General features: G+C 27.3%; 4 protein-coding genes across 10 annotated transcripts in view; 1 reads left to right on the top strand and 3 right to left on the bottom strand.

Moving 5' to 3' along the window:
* Nucleotides 1-1,089: 1,089 nt before the first annotated feature.
* Nucleotides 1,090-9,201, bottom strand: LOC141529497 (putative peptidoglycan muropeptide transporter SLC46). The gene is made up of 6 exons (XM_074246042.1): nt 7,976-9,201; nt 4,279-4,380; nt 2,728-2,865; nt 2,573-2,656; nt 1,791-1,947; nt 1,090-1,561 (listed from the first exon to the last, which is right to left on the bottom strand). The coding sequence occupies exons 1-6, from the start codon at nt 8,928-8,930 to the stop codon at nt 1,333-1,335; spliced, it is 1,665 nt and encodes a 554-aa protein (XP_074102143.1). The 5' UTR covers nt 8,931-9,201; the 3' UTR covers nt 1,090-1,332.
* A 2,742-nt stretch (nt 9,202-11,943) lies between these two features.
* Nucleotides 11,944-13,839, bottom strand: LOC141529425 (uncharacterized). The gene is made up of 3 exons (XM_074245936.1): nt 13,709-13,839; nt 12,831-13,030; nt 11,944-12,672 (listed from the first exon to the last, which is right to left on the bottom strand). Exons 1-3 carry the CDS (start codon nt 13,713-13,715, stop codon nt 12,442-12,444), a joined length of 438 nt encoding a protein of 145 aa, XP_074102037.1. The 5' UTR covers nt 13,716-13,839; the 3' UTR covers nt 11,944-12,441.
* LOC141529423 (EGFR adapter protein) overlaps nt 13,766-26,228 on the bottom strand; it is a 122,670-nt gene continuing 110,207 nt past the window's right edge. For 6 of the 7 annotated variants that reach the window (XM_074245929.1, XM_074245928.1, XM_074245931.1 and 3 more), the window contains 6 exons: nt 24,052-24,201; nt 23,000-23,245; nt 21,965-22,398; nt 21,623-21,841; nt 20,566-20,737; nt 17,376-18,622 (listed from right to left, as the gene is read on the bottom strand). In XM_074245929.1, the coding sequence (XP_074102030.1) occupies nt 18,413-18,622; nt 20,566-20,737; nt 21,623-21,841; nt 21,965-22,398; nt 23,000-23,245; nt 24,052-24,201 (1,431 nt within the window). In that variant the 3' untranslated portion in view covers nt 17,376-18,412. Of the gene's footprint in view, nt 13,880-17,375; nt 18,623-20,565; nt 20,738-21,622; nt 21,842-21,964; nt 22,399-22,999; nt 23,246-24,051; nt 24,202-26,228 lie in introns of those variants that run through there. The other variant, XR_012479592.1, reaches the window with a different exon arrangement.
* LOC141529424 (DDB1- and CUL4-associated factor 13) lies at nt 14,274-16,642 on the top strand. Its single transcript, XM_074245935.1, has 6 exons — nt 14,274-14,510; nt 14,682-15,079; nt 15,160-15,476; nt 15,857-16,157; nt 16,247-16,410; nt 16,555-16,642. Exons 1-6 carry the CDS (start codon nt 14,441-14,443, stop codon nt 16,622-16,624), a joined length of 1,320 nt encoding a protein of 439 aa, XP_074102036.1. The 5' UTR covers nt 14,274-14,440; the 3' UTR covers nt 16,625-16,642.

Raw genomic sequence — 26,228 nt, 5'->3', positions numbered from 1 at the left:
TTCTTCAAGAGCGTTAAACTTCTCCGAGATCATGTTCAACTGCTCATTGACATACTTGTCAATCTCACTTTGTTCTTTACTGAGTTCCTTGCTTTTGTTCATCAGTTCGTTATTTTTTTTCATCTCAATTTTTATTTTTTTCGCCATATTTTCACTCTGTTTTTTCAAATCTCTCAAATTCGCTGTTACTTGCGCATTTTGTTCCTGAATTTCGGTCACTATTTCTTCTATTTTTTCCAAGTCTGCGGTGTCTAAATCATCTAAAAAATTATTTCTTCTCAAGGTTAACCTTTACTCTAATCATCTAAATTTCAATGATAATTATTTATACTATATTAATTAATTTTACCTTCACTCATTGTTAAAAAATATTGAAAATTATTGACTGAAAATTTTACTAGTTTAATTTAAGTATTAAATTACAATTTCTTCATTAATTTTCAACATGACGTTTAAAAATGACAACTGAGACTTTGTATACATTTATTAGTTTGTTTTTTTTTTTTTTTTTAATTCTTTATTTATTTTATTTTTAAGTTAAAAAAAATCTTTCAAAAAATTTAATGTTTCTTCTTTAATAAATTTTTTATAATAAATATAATAAATTTCTAAATTATTAAAAAAATTTTTAAATTAACTTAAGAAAATGTTTTAATTAATAAAATTAAAAAAAAAAAAAAAAAAAAAAACATAAATTATTCAAATTAATTTTATTTAATTAATAATAATACATGAGTACATAGATCATCAATCGAACTTATATAATAAAGTCTCATTAATAATATAAGACTATATCACAAAAAATATTTTTCAATGACCAATTAATTTCTAAACTTACAATAAAATTAATTAATAACAATAATAATTATATTTAAAATAATATTACACTATATTGAAAATATTTTCTATCTACAAATTGGTAAAAAATTTTAATCTTCAATGTTACAATTATATTAGTAAACATTAACATTATATTATAGTAATAATACTGATAATATTTGATCAGTTTACACTTAACTGATCTTTATTCATCTCTAATAACAAGAGCCGTAACTCTTTTAATAACTTAAGTACCAAAATATATTTGTATACATTTTTAATTTTTAAAACTTTCTTAAAATTTTTTTTTATGCAAATATTCAATTAATAAAATGAAATTGTTTTTATTTGCGTTAAAAAAGATAATCTCTGCTGCTATAATTAAAAAAAATTTTAAAATAAACAATTTAATTATTTTTTAAACCAGTCATAAATATTTGTGATGTTTTTTTTTGGTGTTAAAATATTTAAATGAAATTTAAAAAATAAAAAAAAAAAAGTGACTAAAAAATTTTATAAATGCTCGGAGAGAAAATTAGGATTATCAATACCGTTGACAGTAGCTTCAATGTGCTTATCAGAATTTTCTATCGGAATTTTCCTATGAAAATCTTTATTGTTATCGCTATTAATAATCATCTTAATGCCCTTATCACCCAGTTCTTCAACTTTAGCAAACGTCTCCTTCCTCATTTCGAGCTCCATCAGCGCCCGATCCCTTCTGCTCTCAAAGTATAGCCACCTACGCACAGTAACATGTTAATAAATAGTTACAAGCTAGTATATCAAGCTCGCTATCACTAATTCATCTCAATCAAACTAGTGGGGGGTAATTTAACAGTAATAAAATATGTGTCACGCTCAATAAAATTTAATTTAATCAATATCGTTTCATCTGCCGTCGATATCTTAATTATTTTTATTTATTTCATTTTTTTTTTTATTGAAATTTATTTAATAATAATACTTACAAAAATGAAATTACAGCGGGTATCGTTAGAGCGCCTCCGAGTAAAAAAAATGTTCCTGGTAATGTGTTCATCGTTGCTGCATACACTGAACTATAAATTGGTCCGTATACTAGAGGCATCAGTGATTCACAAACTCCGAATAAAGAATTAACTTTACCTAAAAATTTTTATATTTTATTAATTATTTTAATTTTTTAATTTAAATTAAAAGAAGAAATAAATCAGATAAAATAAATATTTCTTCTTTTTGGATTTTAATTTTTAATTAATTATTTTAAATTTTGATTTATTGTTTTAATTTTTAAATTCAAAGAAGAAACAAATTAAATAAAAATAATATTTCTTCTTTTTGGATGTTAATAAAATTTTTTATCAAAAATTAAGATTTTTAATTAATTAATTGAATTATTTTAATTTTTAAATTTAAAGAAGAAAAAAATCAAATAAAATTAATATTTATTTTTTTTTTCGGCTCTAATAAATTTGTTTTCCCAAAAATTAGCGGCTTAAATAGTATAGAAGAATAAAAAAAAAAAAAAAAAAAAAAAAGAAGCTTTTAGCAGTAAATAAATCTAAATTGAAATAGAATTAAATAATTATATTAGATTAAGTTAGATAGAATTTGAACGGATGAAAAAATTTTACCGCCGGATATTAGATAATTATCTTTAAGAGGGCCAGTCCAAAAATTGACCTCGAGAAATTTATTTTCAACAAATTAAATTAACTGTAAATAAAATCTACAATGCAATAGAATAGACTAATAGAGATAGTAAACTTACCGAGCTCGTCTGTTGGGACTAATTTTGAAGCTATGGACCGCATTGCAATGAATGATGTTCCATTTATTATTTCTACCAACGGAGCTGTTACAATTTTATTATTTATTATTTTTCTATTTAAAAAATCATTGTAATTTAATTAATTAATTAATTACCTAAATAAATGACCCAGTCTTCAGCGGCAAATGCGTAGACGAAACTCGCCAAAATTTTGCTCATGCAGCTCATAACTCCGACAAGCGCGTCGTCTATTTTTAAAAAATGACTGAATATTCCCACGGACATCATTGTACCTGTAATAATTTATTTTCATTAATTAAAATCTTCAAAATTTTTTTTTCTAAATTAAATTAAATAAATTCAAGTTCAAAGTCGCTTAAAAAATTTTTTTATAGTCTACCGGAAAAACCAGCATCCGCTGATTAGCAATCAATAAAAAGTAAAATTGAATATAAAGTAGATAAAAGTGTATTGTATTACATCTATTACATATTACATGATACGTCGACTCAACAATGTGTGTAATTTGTGATTGAATTTTAAATGGTACAATTCACAATAAATCACAGAGTAAATTTGTCATGCACAATAGGATAAGTCAAACATATACATATCTTTATAAAAAAAAAAAAAAAAAAAAATTATATATATATATATAAACTTAAACAATAATTATTTGTTATATAACTTGATAGCTCTTGTCCCTCATAGTAATATTTTTAACAGTAATGAACGATTATTTAAGGATAAATAAATAATTAAGATGAATTAACTAGCCGCTACGATCAAGTTTAAATAATTATTTATGAGCAATAAATTTTAATTAAATCGCAATATGTACATAATGATAATAAATCATGAATTTATAGGATTTAAATAATGGCATAAGAGAGAAAGTTGTTGAATCAATTCTCATCTTGCTTGTATTATGCATTATGTTTTTATTGAATTATTAAGGTCGATCCTCTTTATCATTCGCATATTTAATTAGATGTTATGCTGATATTTAATCATTATTGATTTTTTTTTATTTCTTCTTTAAATATCCTTTTTTTAAAATGAAATTCTAATTTTATCATTGTTATTATTGTTAAAAAAAATTTTTTTCATTTCTTCTTTGAAACTCTTTTTTTTTTTTTTTTTAAATAAAATTTCAACTCTGCTTTTTCAAGGTTTTTATATCATTCTCATCAATATTCAATTTATTATGATAAGTATTTAGGCTACATAATTAAGACCTTGTATCTTGTAAAATATTGACATTTTTAAAGATATAAGCTCATCCCGATGTTATACGCATCAAGACCTTTCATTTGAATACCCACATCAATTTTTCATATATTTATATATATTATATATATATATGTATATATGAAAAATATATAAAAATGCATGTGGGTACTCTAATGAAAGGTCTTGACGAGTGTAACATCGAAATGAGCTTATATTTTTAAAAACGTCAATAGTTAAGATAGTACAGTGTAATTTAACAAAAGTCATTATTTAATAAAACAAAATTTTATTTATTTATAGTTCACATAGTGACTGCAAGGTTGCTAGTTATTATTATTACTTAAAAAAAATTTTCTTTATTTCTTCTTTGAAAATTTTTTTTTAAAATAAAATTTTAATTCTATAATTATTATTATTATGTTTTTTTTTTTTTTTTTTTTTAAATATTTATTAATTAATTAAAAAATGTTTACCAATTAAATTAGTGACCATGGAGTAAGTGTAGAACATGCTGAATTTAAGTTCATTCCAGTTGAATCGGTAACGCGTGAAGAGATACATCACAGCCATCTCTCCTGAAAAATAAAAAAAAATAAATAAATAAATAAATAATTATCCCAATTGTTAGTTCTGGAGAAAAAAAAAAATGTTGACTTTAGAATTTCGAGTCGGTAATATTTATTAAAATGATTGTTAATCTATTATTACGATAGCATTATGTAAGAATAGCAGGTTGCACAACAAGTTCATTTATCAGTACCATCCATTTAGTAGTTTCCGCTTAAGCTCAACGGGTCTTTATCGAATTATGCTCTCTATACCTTTCCATGTCTTAAGTTTTTAAATCTCTTTACATACTTTAGATCTAACATACATACATATAAATTTATATATTTATGTGACGTTTCATTGCTGCCCCACGTGCTTTGATTTTTAAATGCCGCTAATATAATTGTAATTACTCGTGACTATTGAGAAGAATATACCGACTAACACACTAAACGCCAGGAAATATATTGCAAATATAAATACAGCGTTTTGTTAATTTTATTGTGAAAGGATCAGGTGTATCCTTGAATTTTGCAGGACAAATTAACATAAATGCTAATAGAATTTATTTTTTTATTAATTATATTTAACATTGGCCTTAATTTTTACATTAACTTGATTTGAGAAGATTATTTAATTAATTTAAGAAGAAAATTTAAAATTTTCTATTTATTTATAATTTTTTTTTCGATGTTTTGCATTTTTTTTTTTTTTTCAATTATTTCTTCAGAAATTTTCTAATAATATTTTACTATAAATTTATATTGAAAAAAAAAAAAAAAAAAACAACAAATATTAAAAATTAAATGTCTAATTATAAAATAAAATAATTAAAATTTTTTACAATAAAAACGTAATAAAATTTTTACGAAAGAAAATTACAATAAAAAATAATTCTATATATCATCTATAAAATGAAAGAAAATTTAATTTATCATTTTTATTTTATAAATAAAATTTCATGTATCATTACCGTCTACTTTTGTCATTCCAGCGCTTATGTCTCGAAAGATGAGAATTACCATCACGAGATCTAATCTAAAGTCATAATAACTTCCTAGTGTTTCTATAAACCGTTTCTATATTCTTTCGAAGAAAAAGAATATTAAAAAAGTTATTTATTTTTATTTCCACAATTGTTAATTAATTTACTGCGATCAAATTGCCTATAATTGCCGAATTAAAATAATTTATTATTATTTGAGCGTCTTTTAAAAAAAAAATGGAATAACATTGAATAAAATCTCGTGACTCGTTTCTTTGCAATCTAATCCATGACCTTCCCATTAAATTAACGATACCAAGGTTTAGAGAAAACGGACATGAATAATTTGATAATTGTGTAATTAATTTTAGTCTGAATTTTTTATTTTTGAATTAATTAATTAAAATTACAATTATAATAATTATTAATACAAAATTGCTTTATTATTAACGCTTCCCGTATAAAAAAAAATCGTTTTAAAATTCTCGTTTGTTTAAAATCTTAAATGTGAACACAAACCAAGAATATTTTAAGACTTTTTTAAGAGGCCAAAAAAAAATTTCGAGAGTAGATTTTTGAAATTTTTTATGAAGGAAAATTATTAGAGAGAGTTTTAAAATAATTTAAAAATAATTATAAAAAATCGTAAAAAATTTTTAAATGGTCTTAAAAAAATTTTAAAATAGTCTTGGTTTATGTCATCACGTTTAAAATTTTAAACAAACGAAAATTTAACGACAATTTTTAGCCTCGTTAATCATGAATTTTTTTGCAGAGAATTTTTTATGTAACAAAAAACAAAGTAAAAAAATAATTTTCTCTTTTGCGGTCAAAGATCTTCGGGGGTTTTGCATTCTATAATAATATTACAACTGTTAGAGCCCCGAGTTGGCGTAAAGTTGGCGTAAAGTCGGCGTAAAGTCGGCGTAAATTATCGAGGATAGTTGATAGTATGGAGTATAAAAAGTGTGTACCCTTGGTTGTAAGTTGCAGAAATAAATAACAGTGATTGAAGATCTCACAATTTCATCTCATTACATGTGTTATGTGGTAGGCATGTTACGTTGCTCACATGAAAGCATGCACGCCGGATAGGAAGGTATTGAGCGTAAACACCATGCATAGAGCTTCAATATAAATATAAACATAACAGACATAAGATATAAGACTTCAAGAGATATTATTCGAGTTATATTAGCGCTACAGCATCTGGGTGATACCAATGGGTAGTTCTTCGGTCAGATGCAACCTACAACCAACCTGTCGTCGATTCAAACAACTTTCTTTAAAGATTACCTCTTGCTTTTTATTTCATTTCCAGTTTCATAGAATCAAACTTATAATAAACAGTTCTAACAGAAAGATGCTAACAATTTTAACATTACCTATAGTGTCATGATGAAATCTTATCATGCAATTGCCATTGGAATAATGCCGCTTACTTATAATATAAAATGTCACTAATATTTCGTAATTATTGTTTGTTAATAATCCTTTTTAAACGCTCGTCCTTTTTTTTCAAGAATATCAAGATAAAATTAAATGCATTTGCAAGCGACTGTGTTTACTTTTGTAAATTTATTAATAGATGGGAAAATTCAGTCACTCTGTGAATTAATTACGTGTAAAAAAAATTTTATTAAAGTCTTTTTATAAATTTATAATTTTTAATTTTTAATGAAGAAAAAAATTTTTTTTTAATAAATTTTTAATTTCAACGTGCAAAAATAAATTTTTTCTATTGAAATTTTATTAAAAATTAAATTTAAAAAATTTTTGAAATTTTTTTTTTTTTTGAAAAAAATTTAAAAGTTTAACAAATTATATTTTTAGACAAAAATAAAATTTTTATTAAAAGAAATAAATTTATTTTAAAGAAGAATAAGTATAAAAATTTAGAAGATTTTTTTTAATGATTCAAAATTTAATTATTGTTTTTATTTTTAAATAAAAACATTCTTAAAAAATTATATAAAAAACAAAAAATCTAAATAATTATAAATAAGCGGAATAATAAAAAACAAAATTTAATTTAGATAGTAATAAATCCAAGGTATTGACATTTAAAAAAAAAAAAAAAAAAAATATTTATATTATGCATCTTTGATAAATCATACAAGCTGGATATAAATATTAATCGCTCGATATGTTAATGAAATATTATTACAAGTTTAAAATATCATTTATTCTCAAGCATATAAATTTAAATAAAATTAATTCACTAATTTATTGGAAAGTTCAACAGCCAGGAATATTATTTTGATCAGTGCTCGATTAATAAAATTATATAAAAAAATTAAAATAAGAAAGTACCACCGAAATTTCTTTGACCTTAAAATAATTTAAAAAGTGAAATTTGAAAAAAAAAAAAAAAAAAAAAAAAACTGTGAAAATTGAGTTAGGCAACATTTAAATATTAAAAAAAAATTTTTCATCTGTGAAAAATTATAAATGCAATTTTTAAATTGTAATTTAATAAATAAAAAAATTAAAAATTTCTTTTTTATTCAAAAAATTATAGAAAAAAAATTTTTATTTGTAAAAAACTATAATTAGAATTTTTAAATAATTTTTTTTTAGTTATAATTAAATAAATATTAAACGTCGGCAAGCTTTAGAATTATAAAAAAACTCACCATACATAGGTCCGACAACAACCATGACAACAATCATCAAAACACAAATCCTCCTCTGTCTATTATTCGCACCCTCTTTAAACGCGACCCTAAAAGTCTCAGAAATGTGCCTGAAGGCAAAAAAGTCAGCAACACTTCTGCAAAGCGACATTTTCTCGGTAGAGTTTTCCGGCTTGGCGCTGGGCGGCCGGGGAGCTTCTTTAACAACAACGAGGCCGTAGATGAAGCTGAGAACATAGCACACAGTAGAAATAGCAAAGACCCCATAGAACCCGATCTTCATGTATAGAATCCCAGACAGTGACATGCCTATAGGAATTCCAACGGAGAGAAAAACATTGACAGTCCCGATCCTGAGCGTCCTGGACTCGACAGTGGTGATGTCCCCGACGTAGCTGAAGACCGCCATTAGCATGGTGAACCATCCTCCAGTGACGGCCGGCCAGAAGGCCTCGGCGAGGGCAGCAGCCTCCATGGGCAGCTCGTAGAACCAGTAAGTACACGCGAGGAGGCTGACGCTTGTAAGGAACTCCCCGACGATCGGCAGGAGCATGCAGGGCTTCCTGTGGCCGGTCCGGTCGCTCCAGGCGCCCAGGAAGAGGATCAGCAGGCTCGGAAGTCCGCTCTGGAGGGCCAGCTTCCAGGTTTGCATTCCCACGACCAGTTGCTGGACCTGGGCCTCCTCTTCTCGATAGACGGAAGTGTTTCTCGCGGCGAGGGCTGAGCAGACGTCGTCGGAATATCCCAGATTCACTCGGCAGGCCTTCTCCAGGTTGAGATTTTGGGTCGCCAGGGAGGCAAGGACACTCGGCATTATGTAACACGCGACCATCGGCTCGACTGTTATGTTGCTGAAGAGAAAGTTGCACTTTTGCCGCACGCTCATCGACTTCCAAGTCAGCACTTCCTCCGTCAGCGACTTCTGGTGCTCCTTGGTGACGTTATTGTTAGTCATCCTAACAACTGCTCCGTTTAATTAAGACTGGTCTGAAGCAGGCACTTGAGAACAATCCGGAGGATTTAAAATCCTTAACTCAGGAGAAAGACTGCTAAAGACTGCTAAAGACTGCTAAAGACTGCTAAAGACTGCTAAAGACTGCTAAAGACTGCTAAACACTGCTAAAGACTGCTAAAGACTGCTCCTGGAGAGTTTTTGATGGAGCTTGAACAGTGATCTCGACTTGGGCACTTGGACACTACTGGTTACTGCCGGTGGGATTGCCCGGACGCTGTCTACCGGAGTCTGCTTCTACTTCTCTTGCTCGTGCCGTACAACACCGTACCGTGGTATATTGTGCATTGCGTGTTACAAGTCTCCCTCGGCCCCTCTTCCTCGCACTTACCGAGAGCTCTCCCTCTCAGATCTCGGTACTCACTACTCGCTACTTGCCTATGTTCTTCACATCGCACACTGATCACTCATCTGCTGTGGTGAGGCTAGTTGCTAGTTATGCCTAGAGTCCATCCACCTAGCACTTGCTACTATTTCTTCTCTAGAAACACCTTTTTTACTTTTTTTTTTTTTTGGTTTATATTCTTCCTATTGCGAGCTGGCCTTCCTACTGTCAATTATAATCTATATAGCGGAGTAATTGATAAAAGTCATGTGGAAAATATTTTTTAGGATTTTTTGAGGAAAGAGAAAATTTTTTTTACATTTTTAAAATTAAAAACAAAATTTATTTTTTACAATTAAATTGTCTTTTATTTTCTAGGGAATTTTTTTTTATTTAAAATTTTTTAAGGTTCTATTTTATTAAATTAATTTAAAGTTTAAAAAAATAAATAAATTTTATTTCTTCTTTATTGAAAAAAAAAAAAAAAAAAAATAAATAAATATTTTTAATTAAACAACTTTCTGGATCATTTCCTGTAAATAAAAAGTTTTCAAGGTTTCTATGATCTTAAATAATTATTACTATCTGTATCTAAAAAAACAAATCTTTAATTTTATTTACAATTTAATTATACAAACAAACAGCTTAAAAGTGACTCGCGTTATGTGACGACAATTCAAGGTCATTGTCAAATTTTTTTACCAAAAGATAATTTTCAAGCAGCCATGACGTTTCATGTTAAGCTAAGTCGAAGTAGTTGAGTAAATAGAAATATTAATAGAATAAAAACTACGGAGAAAAAAGGGATTTATATCACTTAAGATTGGAAATAATGTAAAATACAATGCAATGATAAAATAAAATAAAATAAAATAAAATTAGATTAAATAATGCGGGATGAGATATATTATTGTATGTAAGGTCATTGTAGGAAGTAAACAGGTTCTTTGAAGTTCACACAGTAGTGTAGATGTCAGGTGAATGTTTTATTTACTTACATTACATACTTTCCCATCGTCTAAAGGGAGAAGAAATTCTTGTTGCATCATCGATAGTTTCTCGTTTTATCTTCTCGATATAAATTCACTTTTTATATCAACAATTTCAGTAAAGTATTTTTTTCCAAGAAAATTAATACGCTAAATTAAATAAAAGTCAGCATGACTACTTTTATTGCCTTTTTTTTTTATTTTTTGGAAGTTAATATTGGTTTAATTTTGTATTTGAAGAAGAATATACTTATGATTATTTTATTTATTTATTTATTTATTTAAACGCCAATCGGCATTATAAAAAAATCAGTATATTCCTTAAATTATAAAATATAAAATAAAAAATTTTTTAATTCAGAAATTTTGGCTCAAAAATAAATTTATTTGGTGTTGCCTCGAAAAAATTAATTTTTTTTCTATTAAATTAATAATTTTGAAGAGTTTAAATGTCTAAAATTAAATCAAAAAATTTTTAAATCAAGAAAAATTGTTTAGTTTAAAAATTTTTCTACTTAAATCAAGAAGCTAGTCTTTTTAAAAATTATTTACATGATTCAAAAAATTACCGATAAAAAAATGTAATTAAAATAATAAATAAAAAATTTTAAATTTTAAATCAGTGAAAGAGGGAAACAAAAACATGAAGAGCGAACGAAGAGGGACAGGTTTGGCAGGACGAGACAAATATAAATAACCGCCGGAACACACGTTCAACGAACCCTCTGAATTTTGGTCTTAAATAAAATTAACGTCCCCGTAAATTAAAATATAAAAATTTTCGAATTAATTACTTTTGAGCGAGTTTGGATAAAAATAAAAATAAAAAATAAAAAAAAAAAAAAAACAAACGGTATCGACAAAACAGAAGCTGAAACAGATAAACTTTTAGTTCATGGTGAATTTCACAGTTGAATAGATAGCGAAAACATTGTTCGTCTCACTTTCATGGATAGAGCCTTGGATCTTTCACCTTCGGAATGTAGGAAGCACCGTTGCCCGCTGGTTACTTAGTTTATCCTTTATTTCGCTCTTTCTTCGGCATTATTATCCTCATCATCCTCCGCGTCATCACCTTCATCGGCGTTATCATCAAATCATTAAATCATCTTCTCTCCGCTTACATCCAGAAGCAGCATCAACCTCCGCACCGGCAATAGCACTTGATAAGTTTACTACTTGGACTATTCTAGCGCTCTTTCTACATTATACACATCTCCTTCTCGTCCGGCCTCCATCAAAACATTAATTTAAGTGTTAACAATGATAGATGACACATGACAACAATGTGCTCGTGTATTTATACTCTTGACCTTGAATTGGTGGAGGAATAACAGATTAAATTCGGAATTTTATCAATTATTCGTTTAATGGATTGTTATAGTTACAATTAATTAGAAAAAATGTTTCTTCTTTATTTTAAAAAATTACTTAAATTATCAATTTATTAAATATTTGATTTTTTAATTGATAAATTTATTTTTATAATTAATAAAAATGGAAAATTTTGATTTTTATCTTTCTAATGAAGCTTTAAATATTTATTATAAATAAAATAATAAAATATTAATGATAATTAATTAGAAGAAATGTTTTTTCTTTTTTTTATAAAAAATCAATTAAATTATAAATTTATGAAATATTTAACTTTTTAATCGATAAATTTATTTATGATTAAAAAATGCTCTATCTCTAGACACACAATTAAGAAATGACTTTGTATCTAATGTATTATTGACATTTTTAAAGATATAAGCTCATCTTGATATTACACTCATCGAGACCTTTCATTTGAGTACCCACATCAATTTTTCATATATTTATATATATTATATATATGTATATATGAAAAATATATCAAAAATTGATGTGGGTATTCAAATGAAAGCTCTTGATGAGTGTAACATCGGGATGAGCTTAAAACTTTAAAAATGTCAATATTTAAAAAAGTATAGTGCAATTTAACAAAAGTAATTATTTAATAAAGCAAGAGGTCTCTAGTTTAATTAAAATAAATTTCTAAAAACAATTTTAAGGGAAGAAAGCTCAAAAAATAATTATTTAAATAATTTCAAGGCTGACTAACAATAAAAATTAACAAATTCTGTTTTTTTTTTTTAAATCAACGTCTATCAAGCTCTCAATGATTAACAAGAATTTCATAGTCTCTAAAAGACAATTCCTCGCCATCAAATGGAATATAAAGACATCCGTGGCTGGGCTGAATTTTGCCAACAGTTTGCGCGCCATTGTGAAGAACGCGACCTACGTAAAGAGGTTCTCCTTCAGAGGTTTGTCCCCCTACAACGGCACCCTCAGGAATGACTCCATTGCTGGCAAATTCCCACGCAAATTCTCCTTGACAAAGTACCTGGAAGATAAAAAGTTATTTCACTGCAATAAAATGACAAGTCTTATCTTATTATCGTCGCGAATTATCGCTATCTTTCTATCGATGCTCAATTTAATTAAAAAAAAAATAAATAAATAAAAATAAAAATAGATAGATATGAAATAACATAAAATTACTTCAAATTCATGTTTTGTATGCTCTTCACCGGCGTGACAAACGTATGCGGCCTGTTTGTCTGGGATTACTTTAGCTGGAACTGTGTCTCCATTATGGTATGCGCGACCAACGTAGATTGGACAACCATCAACGTCTTTACCTCCTTTAACAGCCGTCTCCGGAAGTGGTTGACCCACATGTCGTGACACCCATCTGTAAGCTGATTTAAATATCCTTTGATATTCTTCTTTTATTATATTTTATTATATTTTATACCAAAAAGGTTATTTTTATCGCTGTTAAATTTATCGCACTGATTTTTTAAGACCCTTTTGCTCAATAAAATACCCAGGATAACATTTTTTATTATACTTTCGAATTATAAAGCCCGTTAGTTGTCAATTGCAATAAAGAAAACTGCTAATATTTTATTTTTTACAGTTTATATCCAGAATTTTTTATTTAAATAATTTAAATACAAAATTTTGTGAATATTTAAATTAATTTTTTCAATGATCAAAAAAATTATATTTTTTTTATAGATCTATTTTATACTTTCGAGATTGCTCAATGATTGTAAAACTATTATCATAATTAAATTAAAGATAGCGACTTTATGTAATTGATGATAATTTTTTTAAATAACGGGCTGAAGCCTCGTGCCAATTGGTCATAAATTTTTTGTCAAGGTTTTTTTTTTGACTGCCAGTAACAAGTTTTTACGGCTGTTTAATTATTTACGTGATAATAAAATAGAACTGTTTAATGAATCGTAATTAAAGTAAAGCGCTAGAGTTTAATTTTATCAAATAAATTTCTTTATTATTATTATTATTATTATTATCGCGATGAAGAAAAAAATGTTAGGTAATTTTTTATAGAATAAATAGAATCTTACCTGGCATTTTGATCAGACTCACTGCGTGTAGAAGCAAAACACTAAATGGTTATCTTTTTTAGCACTCCTAATAAGAATCTGCACTATCTTATCGCAATGTTTACTCAGCCTGTTCAAATGTCCAATTTCCCAGAAACACCTATTACTTCGTCGGATAATTGATATCACTTTCTAAAATTAATTCGATTAAATCATTTTTATCGCTTTTTAATAATTGAATTACTTTAATTTCAGTGAAAAAATTATTTCAATTCCAATAATTTGTGTCAAAAGTTAAAAATTTTTATTATTTTTTCATATATTTATATTTATATAAATAAATAATTAATTACATGAGTAATAGCTTATTTTTATTGCAAATATAAAAATGATTAATCGCTTTTATATTTGTCCAGTGTTTTAATTAAAGATTAAATTAAATCAATTATTAAACAAAATTAATAAAGCGTCAGTTATTAAATTATCAATTAAATATTTTTATTCACTTTGAATTAATATTCAAATTTTTTATATTTCAAATTTTGGCGCTTTTATTGACTAGTGGCGCCATTTTTAAATTTTCTTCCGCAGTTGCGCAGTTCGCCGGTAGGAGGCAATTCTGTATTATTATTGAATGTTTAAAGCATTTTTTAAAGCACATGATTAGTATACATATTTGCTCCAAGTAATTAAAATTGAATTTAATTAGTAGCAATTATTAGCAATTTTATTAGTTTATAAATAAATGACAAGATGAAAGTAAAAACATTGATCAGAAATCCTGATGATTATTTAAGAGAAACCAAAAGAGATCTCCATAAACGTAAGTAGTATTTAATATAACCTAAAATTTTTAATTTTGTTTTAAAAAATTAATTAAAATCAGCTGATTGATGTCAACATTTTTTTCTTATTATTTTTTCCATAATTTGTTTGTTAAAAAAAAATCTAAAAATGATTAAACATCTGCTAAATTAATTATGATTATTTTCAGAGCCTAGAAATTATGATCCATCCTTGCACCCCTACGAAGCCGCTCGTGAATACACGCGAGCTCTGAACGCGACAAAACTCGAGCGAGTGTTCGCAAAACCGTTCGTTGGAAACTTAGACGGACACAAAGACGGCGTGTCAAGTGTCTGTAATCATCCAAAATATTTATCAGTGTATCTGAGCGGAGCTTGTGACGGCGAAGTAAAGATCTGGAACTTGCCAACGCGAACATGCGAGCGGACAATTTCAGCCCACGATGGGGAAGTAAAAGGCATTACTTTTGCCAGCGATAAAGAACATTTTATAACTGTTGGTAATGACAAGTCCATCAAGACATGGAAGTACTCCAAGTCTGAAGAGGAAGAAGCAGATGAGCCTACCAACACAATTTTCAGCAGAGTAAGTTCTTTTATTATTTTAAAAATTTAATTAATAATTTAAATAATATAAATTAATATTGACAATTAAAATTGTCTCAGAAAATCATAACAGGAATCACTCATCACCGCAACAAACCTTTGTACGCAACTTGCGGAGAAATCTGTCAATTATGGGAAGAAACTAGAAACGAACCTGTGAAATCATTCCAGTGGGGAATTGATGGATTGCTGGATGTTAAATTCAATCAAGTACAGACGAATTTACTTGCCGCGTGTTCTAGCGATCGCAGTGTTATTCTGTACGACACGCGAGACGTAGGACCCATGAGAAAAGTTGTTATGAAATTGAAAACTAATCAACTTGCTTGGAATCCCATGGAAGCTTTCACATTCACTTGTGCGAATGAAGATTACAAGTACGTAGCTTTTAATTACTCTGATAGTGTTTCATATTTAGCGTATGTTAATTAAGTACAAGCTTGTAAATTTAAGATCAAGTTGACTAAAAGATAAACTTTTAAATATTTAATTTGTATCATATTTCTTTTCATTTATTTAAAAAAAAAAATTTATTTATTTTGATAATATGATTAAGTAAACTTGATCTGTAATAATCGATATTATTAATATTATTATTATTATTATTATTAATTTTTTTTTTCAATTATTATAAATATTTTATTAAAAATTTAATAGGAAATAATTTTTAATATTTGAAAAAAAAAAAAAAAAAAAAAAATAATAATTTGATATTTTTAAGAAATAAATTATAATAATAAAAATGTTAAATTTACAGTTTGTATACATTCGACATTCGTCATTTAAAATCACCGATAAATGTACACCAGGACCACACCAGCGCAGTTGATACAGTTGACTATTCACCAACTGGTAGAGAATTCGTATCAGGTAGTCACGATAAATCTATACGTATATATGAAGTCAATAAAGGACACGCTCGTGATATTTATCACACAAAACGAATGCAGAAATTGAAATGTGTCTCCTGGTCTCTCGACAATAAATATATTATTAGTGGTAGTGATGAAACTAATATCCGGGTATGGAAAGCTCGAGCCTCAGAAAAACTGGGAGTGGTAAGTCATAAAGCTCTATTATTTATAATTCAATTATTTTCTGTTCGTTAAATCAGATTTGTTATGCTCAATTGTGATTTATTCAACAGCTGAAGCCTAGGGAAAGGATGGCTTTGAATTATAGTTCTGCGTTGATTAATAAATTCGCAGCGCATCCACAAATTCGCAGAATTGCGCGTCATAGACAAATACCCAAACATATTTATAATGCGAAGGCTGAATTACGGACTATTCGAGAGAAGCAGAAGAGAAAGTTTGTATTTTTATCAAAATTATTTTCATTTGTAAAAAAATTTTTTTTTTTTAATTTTAAAAAAAATTTATTTTTTTTTGATTTTGTAAAAAATTTATTTTTAAAAATCGTTTAAAAAATTCATAAAAAAATTTTTTTTTGCAGAGAATCAAACCGTCGTGCTCATTCACGTCCTGGATCTGTTCCATTTGTATCAGTGAGATCGAATAAATAAAAAAAATTAAAAAAAAAATTATTTTCATTTATATTATATATATATTATAATATAATAATAGTGATATTATTATTATTATTATTATTATTATTATTATTATTATTATTATTATTATTATTATATATATATATTTAATTTACAAGCATGTATGGAATACACTCACATTTTATGTTTGTAAAGGTGGATCCTAGGAACTCCGCCTTCCCCGCCATATATAATAGCTAAATTTGTCATTAAAGACAAATTTGGGAATTAGGGAAATAAAGGATAAGACTGTCCGTAATTACTATTCAGTCACCTAATAAGACCTATCGAGTAATAAACACCACCGTCCATCTTACGGTAAAGAGCCATATATAATAGCTAAATTTGTCATTAAAGACAAATTTGGGAATTAGGGAATTATACATATTCAGAAAATCTTAATTTATCACCAACTGGAAACAATGTTTATTTTTTAAAATATTAAAAAAATTATTACATCATGTGATGTCACACTTTCAACATTTCATAAATTCCAGAAAATTGATTGACTCAGAATCTAAAAAAATATTTTTCGTAATTTAAATAAAACAACAACGGATTCGTTATCTGAAGAGCATTATACTGGCAATAAATTTGAATCATTCATTTTAAAAGCAGAAAATTTAATGTACCATTTTTCTAAAGATCGAAGCATGTAGTCCGAGAAGAAACATAAGTTCAATTTTTTTAATTTTTTTCATAAATAATCAATAAAAAAAAAAATTAATTCGTAATAAATAATTTTATTATTGAAATTATACAACATATTACCATGATAATTTTTTTTTCCAAATTTTGTCAACACACAAACTTTAAAGCGAGTAATAAGGTGTATTTCTCATTAATTTTTTATTTTTTAGGATAATCTGTAGTACTTACTCATCACAAATCTTAAATAGTAACTTGGTAGTGCTAATTTACAATAAAATTCAATTTCCAGCGATAGATTTTACTTTTATTGAATACAATTAAAGTTAAACATTTACTGACCGAAAATAATAGGATTTATAATTTGTAAGTAAATAAGTATCGCTCGTTCTATATACGTACAGATATATATTTAAATTATCGTGATCATTTCATTAGAGATACGATAGTCTGGCGTATAAAAGCGTATGATCCGCCCCTTGTTTATGCATCATTACATAATTTATTTCTTCATACAATATTTATTTTCGAATATAGACTATTCACACAACTTCTGTACAAGACTAGGTTTCAGTAAATCAATCAAATTTTTTTTTTCACATTTTTATCGATACAAAAAAAATATCAAAGCTTTTAAAATTTAATATTTATACTTTCTCTTTCATGATAATAAAAAAAAAATAATTAATTAATTAAATAAATGACAATGTTCAACAATAATTATAATTTATATACATATAAACACATTTACATTAATTTATTTTTATAATAAGATATTTTTATCGAAATCACATTAATTAAATATCGTGGAATTTTTTTATTTTCATTTTCGGTCACTAAAATTATTTTATTATCGAATGGCAGTGACTGACGCAAAAAATTTAGGATAAAATAAAATTTATAAATTTATCATTTGACTTAAAAATACAATCATGTATTTTTTTTTTTTTTTTTCCTAATATATATATATATATATTATATAATATAAATTAATGATAAAATCTATTTTTGACTTTCAATCGCCATAATTATCACTTTTACAATATATTTATATTTATTTTTTAATTTTAATTAATAATCACAATTAACAGTTTATTTTTAAATATTAAAATTAAATTAGACATTTAAATCAGCCATCATTTTACGAAAGTCCGCAAGAGTATTGTAATCAGGGTCTGAATCAATGTCGGCAAAGTCTTTGTTAGAGTCTGTCTTCACGAAGCTCGGATTGTAGCGGCTTAGAGACAGAGGACAAGGTAATAGCTCCTTCATTACTGAGTGGTGAGTTATTAGTGCAGTTAGGGTTGTAAATTCCTTTGTAAAGCCCTGGAACAGATTTATTATATTTATTGTGAAAATAGTGTATTTAAATTTATTTTATTAAATTTATAATTTAAAATTTTAATTTAGTCTTAAGTTTAAGGGTTCCATTAATATTCTCATTTAAGTTTGTGGCTAAAATTACTTATCAAAGCTTGAATTTTTATTTTTTGTTATAATATTATTTTAATCGAATGTCATATCAAGGTATTAAATAGATAAATAATTTTTTATGTTTCAACGGGATTTAAGTGGAAATTTTTATACGATATAATACTTCGAGTTCATTCGATAGTTTTATTGATAAATATTTTATATATTTATAACTCTCGGAAATTTATTTTCAAACGTGAGTTGCGAACTTGGTAATAAAAATATACTTTGTAAAAATCCAATTGTGACGAGTCTGGAGAAATATTACTTTTGTATGGTAATAAAAATAAAATAAATCCAAAATTTATTTTCTATAAAATTATTTTTAATTTTTTTTTTAGTTCTATATTTGTTGATAAATATTAAAGTATTACTAAATAATTAATCAAGTTTCTTACTGTAATTTTGTACAGTAATAAAAATAAACTAAATTCAAATTTTATCTTCTTTAAAATCATTTTTAAGAATTTTTTATTAGAATAAAAATTAAAAATGAATTTTTTGGACGAATATCTGTTGATAAAAAAATAAGAAGAAATATTAAATAATGAAATAATAAGATTAATCAATGAAGACTAATTTCTTGACTTGAAGCCCCGGGGTAATTATAATTTACACATAATAATCACAGCATTGAAATTGGATGATCAAAGTAAAACAGAGAGAACAGTAGAGAAGTACGTTTGATTTCCCTGTGGCCCTTTCTATAAAACTCATATCGAATACTATATGTGTTCCTCAGCTCGTATGTACCATCAGGCTATGGGTTGTGTATATTCCATCATGATAACTACCATCCTTTCTCTCAACCCTTCATCCTTCTTCCTTTTTATATATACATTCATAATTCTATATATATTTTACTCCATACTGGCAGTATGGACTCTGAATGTGCAGTCTCAACATCCTCAGGATTATACACGTGAAATTCCAATCGTAAAGTTTGTTGGATGAGCCGGATCATCGTAGTCTCCGTTTAGTTCTCAAATTCGTTACCGGATTCTCAAACTCCTAACTCTATATATCCTTCTCTTTACTCATCCCTTAACGGTTACTACAAATAAAAATTTAGAAAAACTACAATTCCGAAGAAAAGAAACATCTAACTATTTTAACATTTCAAGGTTTACAATAAAAACTTTAAGAGCTGCTAGTAAATTCTTCTCGAATAGTTTTAGTTTAAATATTTATTGATTACATTGTTAGACCCATCAATATTGTCAGAACTCGGCTGGTTGTTAATTTTTTTTTTTTTAAAGTTTTTTTTTACAGTAAAAAAATAAATTTTTAATAAATTTATAATAAGTAATTTTTTTTTTTTTAAATTTAATAAATACTTTTTAATAATTTAGGCTGCTCAATCTCTAGATACATAATTAAGAAATGACCTTGTATCTTGTGAACTATTTTTAAAGATTTTTAAAGATATAAGCTCATCTCGATGTTACACTCATCAAGACCTTTCATTTGAATACCCACATCAATTTTTCATATATTTTATATATTTATATATATTATATATATGTATATATGAAAAATATATCAAAAATGCATGTGGGTACTCAAATGAAAGCTCTCGATGAGTATAACATCGGGATGAGCTTATATCTTTAAAAAAGTCAATATTTAAAAAAATACCATGCAATTTTACAAGAGTTATTATTTAATAAAACAAATAAATTATATAAAAGAATTTTTCTAGAAAAAAAAATAAAATATAAAATAATAAATCGACTTAAAGTTAATATTAAATATTGTGTGATGCAATAAAAAATAAAAGAAGAAATGAAACATACTTTTATCTTGTAGCCTTTGTTTGTTCGCATGATGAGATAGTGAGCAATTCCACTGGGTTGAAAGTCACGTGGAACGCGCAAGGATAATGCATAGCATCCAGGTTTGCTGGTACTCTCTCTAACCATGAAAGCACCTTCCGGTTCTTGGCTCAACACCTCCAGCGTTATTTCCCTGTCGTCATAAATAACATCGAGCTCAAGTAAAGGAAATGCAAATCAACAATAGAAAGAGTATCACATGCTCTATTATTATATATATATATATATATATATATATATATATATATATATATATATATATATATATATATATATATATATATTTATATACATTTGTACGAGTGAGATGTAAGAATATTAACGCCCGCGCAACGATGAAGCTCTGATTATCATCACGATAACGAGGTACAACGTTGGCGGTCGTACTGTCAACCGTCATGCAAGCCGAGCTAAGTACTTTGATTATATTTTAATGGTGTACATATTAATATTCTTCCCAGTAAAACAAGCTACGAGAGGAATGCTACTGTTGTTATATTACATAATTATTAATTATTCGCATTCATATATATTATTTATGGGTGTCTTTGTTTTACAAACAACGGAAATGAAGGTACTATTTATGCAATAAATTTCTTTTTATTACCGGCGTTTTATCTATTTAATTCATATTTTCAAGAAGAAATTTTTTATCTACTTAATAAAAATATATTGAATAATTTTTTAAAAGCTAGTTTGTATTTTTTATGTGAAAAATAATAAATTTTAATATTTATAAGCTGACTATACCTGAAAATGGCGTTTTTGATGTTAAAAGCGCGCAATTTTAAAAAAAGAACATTAGTTTGCAACCAAAGGGCTTTTTTTCTGGCTAAAAAAATTTTTTTTTTAATTATACAATGTATGAAATAATTTTAAAAGTTAGTTAAAGTTTTGTATAGGGAAAAAATTTAATATTAAATGTTGAAAAAAAATTATAAAGGGACTATAGATGAAAATGATGTTTTTAAAGTTAAAAGCGCGCGATTTAAAAAAAATAAAATTGGTATAAACGAACCTAGGTATCCCAGCTTGGAACCAAGGAGCTTTTCTAAGTTCGCCTTCCTCACACCGGTTATTAAGACTATCAGTTCTTTCGGGAAGTGGGGGTGGAGTGGGCGTCGAGCCGTGAGTACTTCCATCAGCTGGTACGGAGCTGCTTGAAGTGCTTATTTGAGAGCGGCGTTTTGTTTTAAAATCAGTGTTGCCACTGTTGGGCGAATTGTCAGGCGCCAGTCTGTGAAAGCAAAAGAATTGTTAATCAATAGACGTAACAAATTTATTGAAGTTTATATTAAATTGGCACTCTGGAGCTGGGAGTTGGAAGTTTTGAATTTAAATTAAAGTATTAATTGAGTACCTGTTGTTCTCGATATTGAAATTTTTGGTGGTAATTGAAATATTGATAGTATTGTCGATACTGTCGGATGCCGGAATCTTATTGTAAGTCGTTCTGGTGGCCTCGTTGTCAATAATAGCTTCATTTATGTATCCACCTGAGTGCGGTCGATTTGTTGGACTAGTTGGCGTGCTACTCCCGCTTACCAGGGGACAACTGTCGTCCTCGCTGTTGAGACCCAAGACTCCGCCCGTGAGGCCCATTGTCAGCCGCTTTATCAGCGGGGGCTTGTCCGTCAGTCTCTTGTACGAGTTCAGCTCCGTCGGGGAATTACTCTCGTCGCTGCTCGGCGTACTTTGTTGCGAAATGCTCTTTGGGTCATCTTGGTTCGTTAATGGTCCCAGGACGTTCGAGAACGGGTGCGACGGTCTCAGGCCTGGTATTGAGTTTGGTGTCTGCAATTATTTTTTATAAATTATTTTTAGACTTGATAAAAATTTTTAGAGCTTTGATTTTTTGAGAATATTTAATTATTATTTTTTTTTACAATTTTAAATGAATAAAAAAAAATTTTATTAGTCCAAACTGATAAAAAAAAAAAATTTATTTTATTTAGTTAAAAATTTAAAAATTTTTAAAAGTTATTTTTATTTGATTAAAAATTTTTTTTACTTTAATAAAATAAATTTTTTAATTAAAATTGGATTTATTTAAAAAAAAAAAAAAAAACAAATAGTAGAAGAAAAATAATATCTTAAAATTTTTTTTTTTTTTAATTTTATTTCTCAAGAATTTTTATCAAAAAATTTTTAATTTAACTAAAAAATTCTTAATTTGACTGAATTTAAGATTTTTTCTGCTAGATCGAAAATTAAAAAAATTGATCTTTTGGTTCAAAAAGTTTTCCAACTAAAAAATTAAAATAAAAATAGCTGGCGCCAGCGCGCAAATAGTAACAATTAATTATAAATAGACTGACAAGATAAATCTCAACAGACACGAACTAGACACAAAGATTAATCTCTAAAGCCCATAAAGAGGGAAAAAATCTTATACCTTGACGCTGGCGAGTCGCAGCGTGGGCGAGCCGGCACTTCCAAGCTGGACGTTCATGTCCGCAGTTGATGTGCCGTTTCCAGAACGAGACGTGGGCGACGAGCGACTCTTCAGCCACGAATTCGAGGACGGGGTTCTGCAGCCACCCACTAAACCGCCGCCCCCTCCGCCCCCTCCGCCCTCTCCGCCGCTACCGCTGATAACTTTATTCTCTTTAGAGTTATTGTCACCTCCCAGTGGTTTGTTCTGCAATTCAAATCCCCAGTTAATCATCACGGCCTCTGATATTTTGTATCATACATATCATCTATATTGATGATAAACATGCACAAGTAAATTTAATTTAACGGGACACCAGCCTTATCTATTGTGTAAATATTTTACATTATACTACATTACATAATATATGTATATATATATATATATATATATATATATATATATATATATATATATATATTAAGGTGCTCCATTTTCAGCGCTGGCTGCCGAGGATAGTTAAAAAGTCGGCACTATCACGTAAAATCTTAGGTTAACTTTATAATTAACGCTGTCAGTAAATAGGACACCTAGTGCTACTAGTTTGTACAGACTTAGTGGTTTTTTTGCTGGCTTGCTTGTTGTTGACGTTGTTTTATATTATATAATATTCCAGAAGATACATTTAACTTTTAATATATTTTTCTTTTTCATTTTTGCTACAAATTTTTTTTTTTAAACTTTTAATTTCATATAAAATTAATTGAAATAAATAATTGCTTTAATTAATTTATTTTGAATTAATTTTAATATATTTCTTTTTAATTTTAGCTAAAAATTTTTTGTAGGAATTTTTATTTTAAACTTTTAATTAATTTCATTTAAATTAATTTAAAATAAAAATTAGTAAATTTTATTAATAATTTTTTCAACTAATATAATATTGATAAAAAAAAAATAATGAAGAAAGGAAAAAAAAATGTGTAATTTTTCTGGAAATAACAATCTATCGGTAGCCAATCAATCGTAAATTTTAATTCGCATTGTATGGGAGATATTGTAAGTTCACTCACCCAGACGTTTTTTTGTTCTTGGGCTGAATCTTTCCGATAAATAGTCGTTGAGTGAGGTGAGATCACATCCTGGATAATTGGCTGGCGCTGTAATTGCGCCACGTATGCCATACGAAAAGCATTGCCAACTATTGTATTTAATTCTTCAGCCTGAAATTAAATAAAATATTTATATTTATATTTTATAATGATTATAAATTATTTTAGATATTAGGCATTAGTTAAATTACATCAGGAATTTATAAACATTCAAAGTATTTGAGAACTATGTTGATTTCACCGAATTCCAAAACAGGAATTTATCCGATATTTTTATTTTGTACCTCGCAAACATTCTGAACCTTTGGAAATATTTCAGATAACTTTAAAATTGTTTTAGATATTTTTAAAAATTCTGACCACCGATTAGAATTTTTTTACTGTAAAGATTAAAACGTATATTTATAAATATATAAAAAAAAATCTCTTAAATTCTGCAAGTAAATATATATCATCACCAAATAAAATTTTTTACAGAAAAAAATTAATTATTATTTTATAATTATAATAAATTAAATATAAAAAAAATTCAATATATTAAAATAAAATGATTAAAAAACTAAACTGAAACCACATATTAATCACTATCAGTTATAACACGAGTGAGTGTCAAGTGATAAAATTCAGCTTAAAGTAAACAAATATTAAATTTAGAAACGTTGGAGTATAAAATACAACGAAAACACGTCGAGCGGCAGAATTTCGTCTGACATGCAGAATATGTTTATACACAGGAGCATAATCATGATACAAATACAACTACAAATCCATATGAATATGATAAAATGAGAGACATATGTAGGACGCAGATAGAAAGTAGGCAGCAGTATTATATATATATATATATATATATATATATATATATATATATATATATATATATATATATATTTGATATAAATGGTTGCTGTTTCGAGTGTGGTCTGCAGACTGCATTGCTGGTTGCTGCCTAAGCCGGATATACTCAAACAGGGAGAAGTCAGGAAGTATGGCTCGTACCCATGTGGGATACATGTTATGTTCATAGATGCATGCTCCACGCATACTATTTTACATTTTTCCTTTTTCCTTTCATATTCGGTTCAGTCTTTTGCTCCGTCATCTTTCGAAAAGTCAGCACCGCGGATTCGCGCACCGCGAAAGTGTCTGCAAGCCCCACTGAGCTTGCATCCTTCCATTTACATACATATTGTATTAATATATTTTTTTGCAATTGATTTATGATACTGATATTAGCCGTTTTACAATTTTTGTCTTTTTTTTTATTAATTTAATTAAAATTTTGCTTTGTTAAATTGCACTCTACTTTCTTAAATATTGACGTTTTTAAAGATATAAGCTCATCCTGATGTTACACTCATCAAGAGCTTTCATTTAAGTACCCACATGCATTTTTATATATTTTTCATATATACATATATATAATATATATAAATATATGAAAAATTAATGTGGGTACTCAAATGAAAGGTCTCGATGAGTATAACACCGGGATGAGCTTATATCTTTAAAAATGTCAATATTTCACAAGATACAGGGTTATTTCTTCATTCCGTATCTAGAGATAGAGCAGCCTAAATACTTATCGTCATAAATTGACTATCCATAAAAATGATATGAAACCTTGAAAAGACACAAATTCAAGTCAAGACCTTTGTAATAACACTAAATTTTTCAAAAAAAATTAATATTGAGAAGTAAAAAATTTTTTTTTAATTTTGGCTGTCATTTTAGAGATATGATATCCGGGAATTCAAATCCAGCCGATGTATTTCGCCAACAAAAAAAAAAAATAAATAAAAAAAAAGAAGAAAGGATGTGCGAGGCGTCAATGTCAGTTTTGGCTTTTCAAATAAGAAACCACAGCAAACAGTGAATGAGAGACGAAGCTTGACAGGGATGAACTGTCCAGGGGCTTTTGTCTCTACTGTTCGCTCTACGGTCAACTGAAACCTGATCAGTGGCCTCGGAACTGCGGTTGAGATACTCGCGATACAAGTACAATATATGTATGAATGTGTTTGTGAGTTTCAAAATGTCACTTGGTTCTATTCGCTGGCTATTTGTGAGTCCCGAAGCTTTTTGTTTCATTTCGCTTTACATTATTCTAGTTTACATATTTATGCACTAGATTTATT

The sequence above is a fragment of the Cotesia typhae genome, unplaced genomic scaffold, assembly GCF_013202065.1.
Source record: "Cotesia typhae breed Kobodo isofemale line unplaced genomic scaffold, CoteBio_Ctyphae contig_48, whole genome shotgun sequence".
In the NCBI taxonomy this organism is placed as follows: domain Eukaryota; kingdom Metazoa; phylum Arthropoda; class Insecta; order Hymenoptera; family Braconidae; genus Cotesia; species Cotesia typhae.
Note: the sequence above shows the minus strand (reverse complement) of the source record. Positions and strands in the feature narration are given on the sequence as shown.

Excerpts from the sequence above, each read along its gene's own strand:
- LOC141529497 (XM_074246042.1), bottom strand. The coding sequence starts at position 8,930 with ATGACTAACAATAACGTCACCAAGGAGCACCAGAAGTCGCTGACGGAG. Across the intron at positions 1,948-2,572 it reads AGTCCCAACAGACGAGCTCG|GTAAAGTTAATTCTTTATTC; the intron begins GTAAGTTTACTA and ends AAAAATTTTTAG. Across the intron at positions 1,562-1,790 it reads CCCGCTGTAATTTCATTTTT|GTGGCTATACTTTGAGAGCA; the intron begins GTAAGTATTATT and ends TACTGTGCGTAG.
- LOC141529425 (XM_074245936.1), bottom strand. Across the intron at positions 12,673-12,830 it reads ATACAAAACATGAATTTGAA|GTACTTTGTCAAGGAGAATT; the intron begins GTAATTTTATGT and ends TTTATCTTCCAG.
- LOC141529424 (XM_074245935.1), top strand. The coding sequence starts at position 14,441 with ATGAAAGTAAAAACATTGATCAGAAATCCTGATGATTATTTAAGAGAA. Across the intron at positions 16,158-16,246 it reads CCTCAGAAAAACTGGGAGTG|CTGAAGCCTAGGGAAAGGAT; the intron begins GTAAGTCATAAA and ends TTTATTCAACAG. Across the intron at positions 16,411-16,554 it reads CGAGAGAAGCAGAAGAGAAA|AGAATCAAACCGTCGTGCTC; the intron begins GTTTGTATTTTT and ends TTTTTTTTGCAG.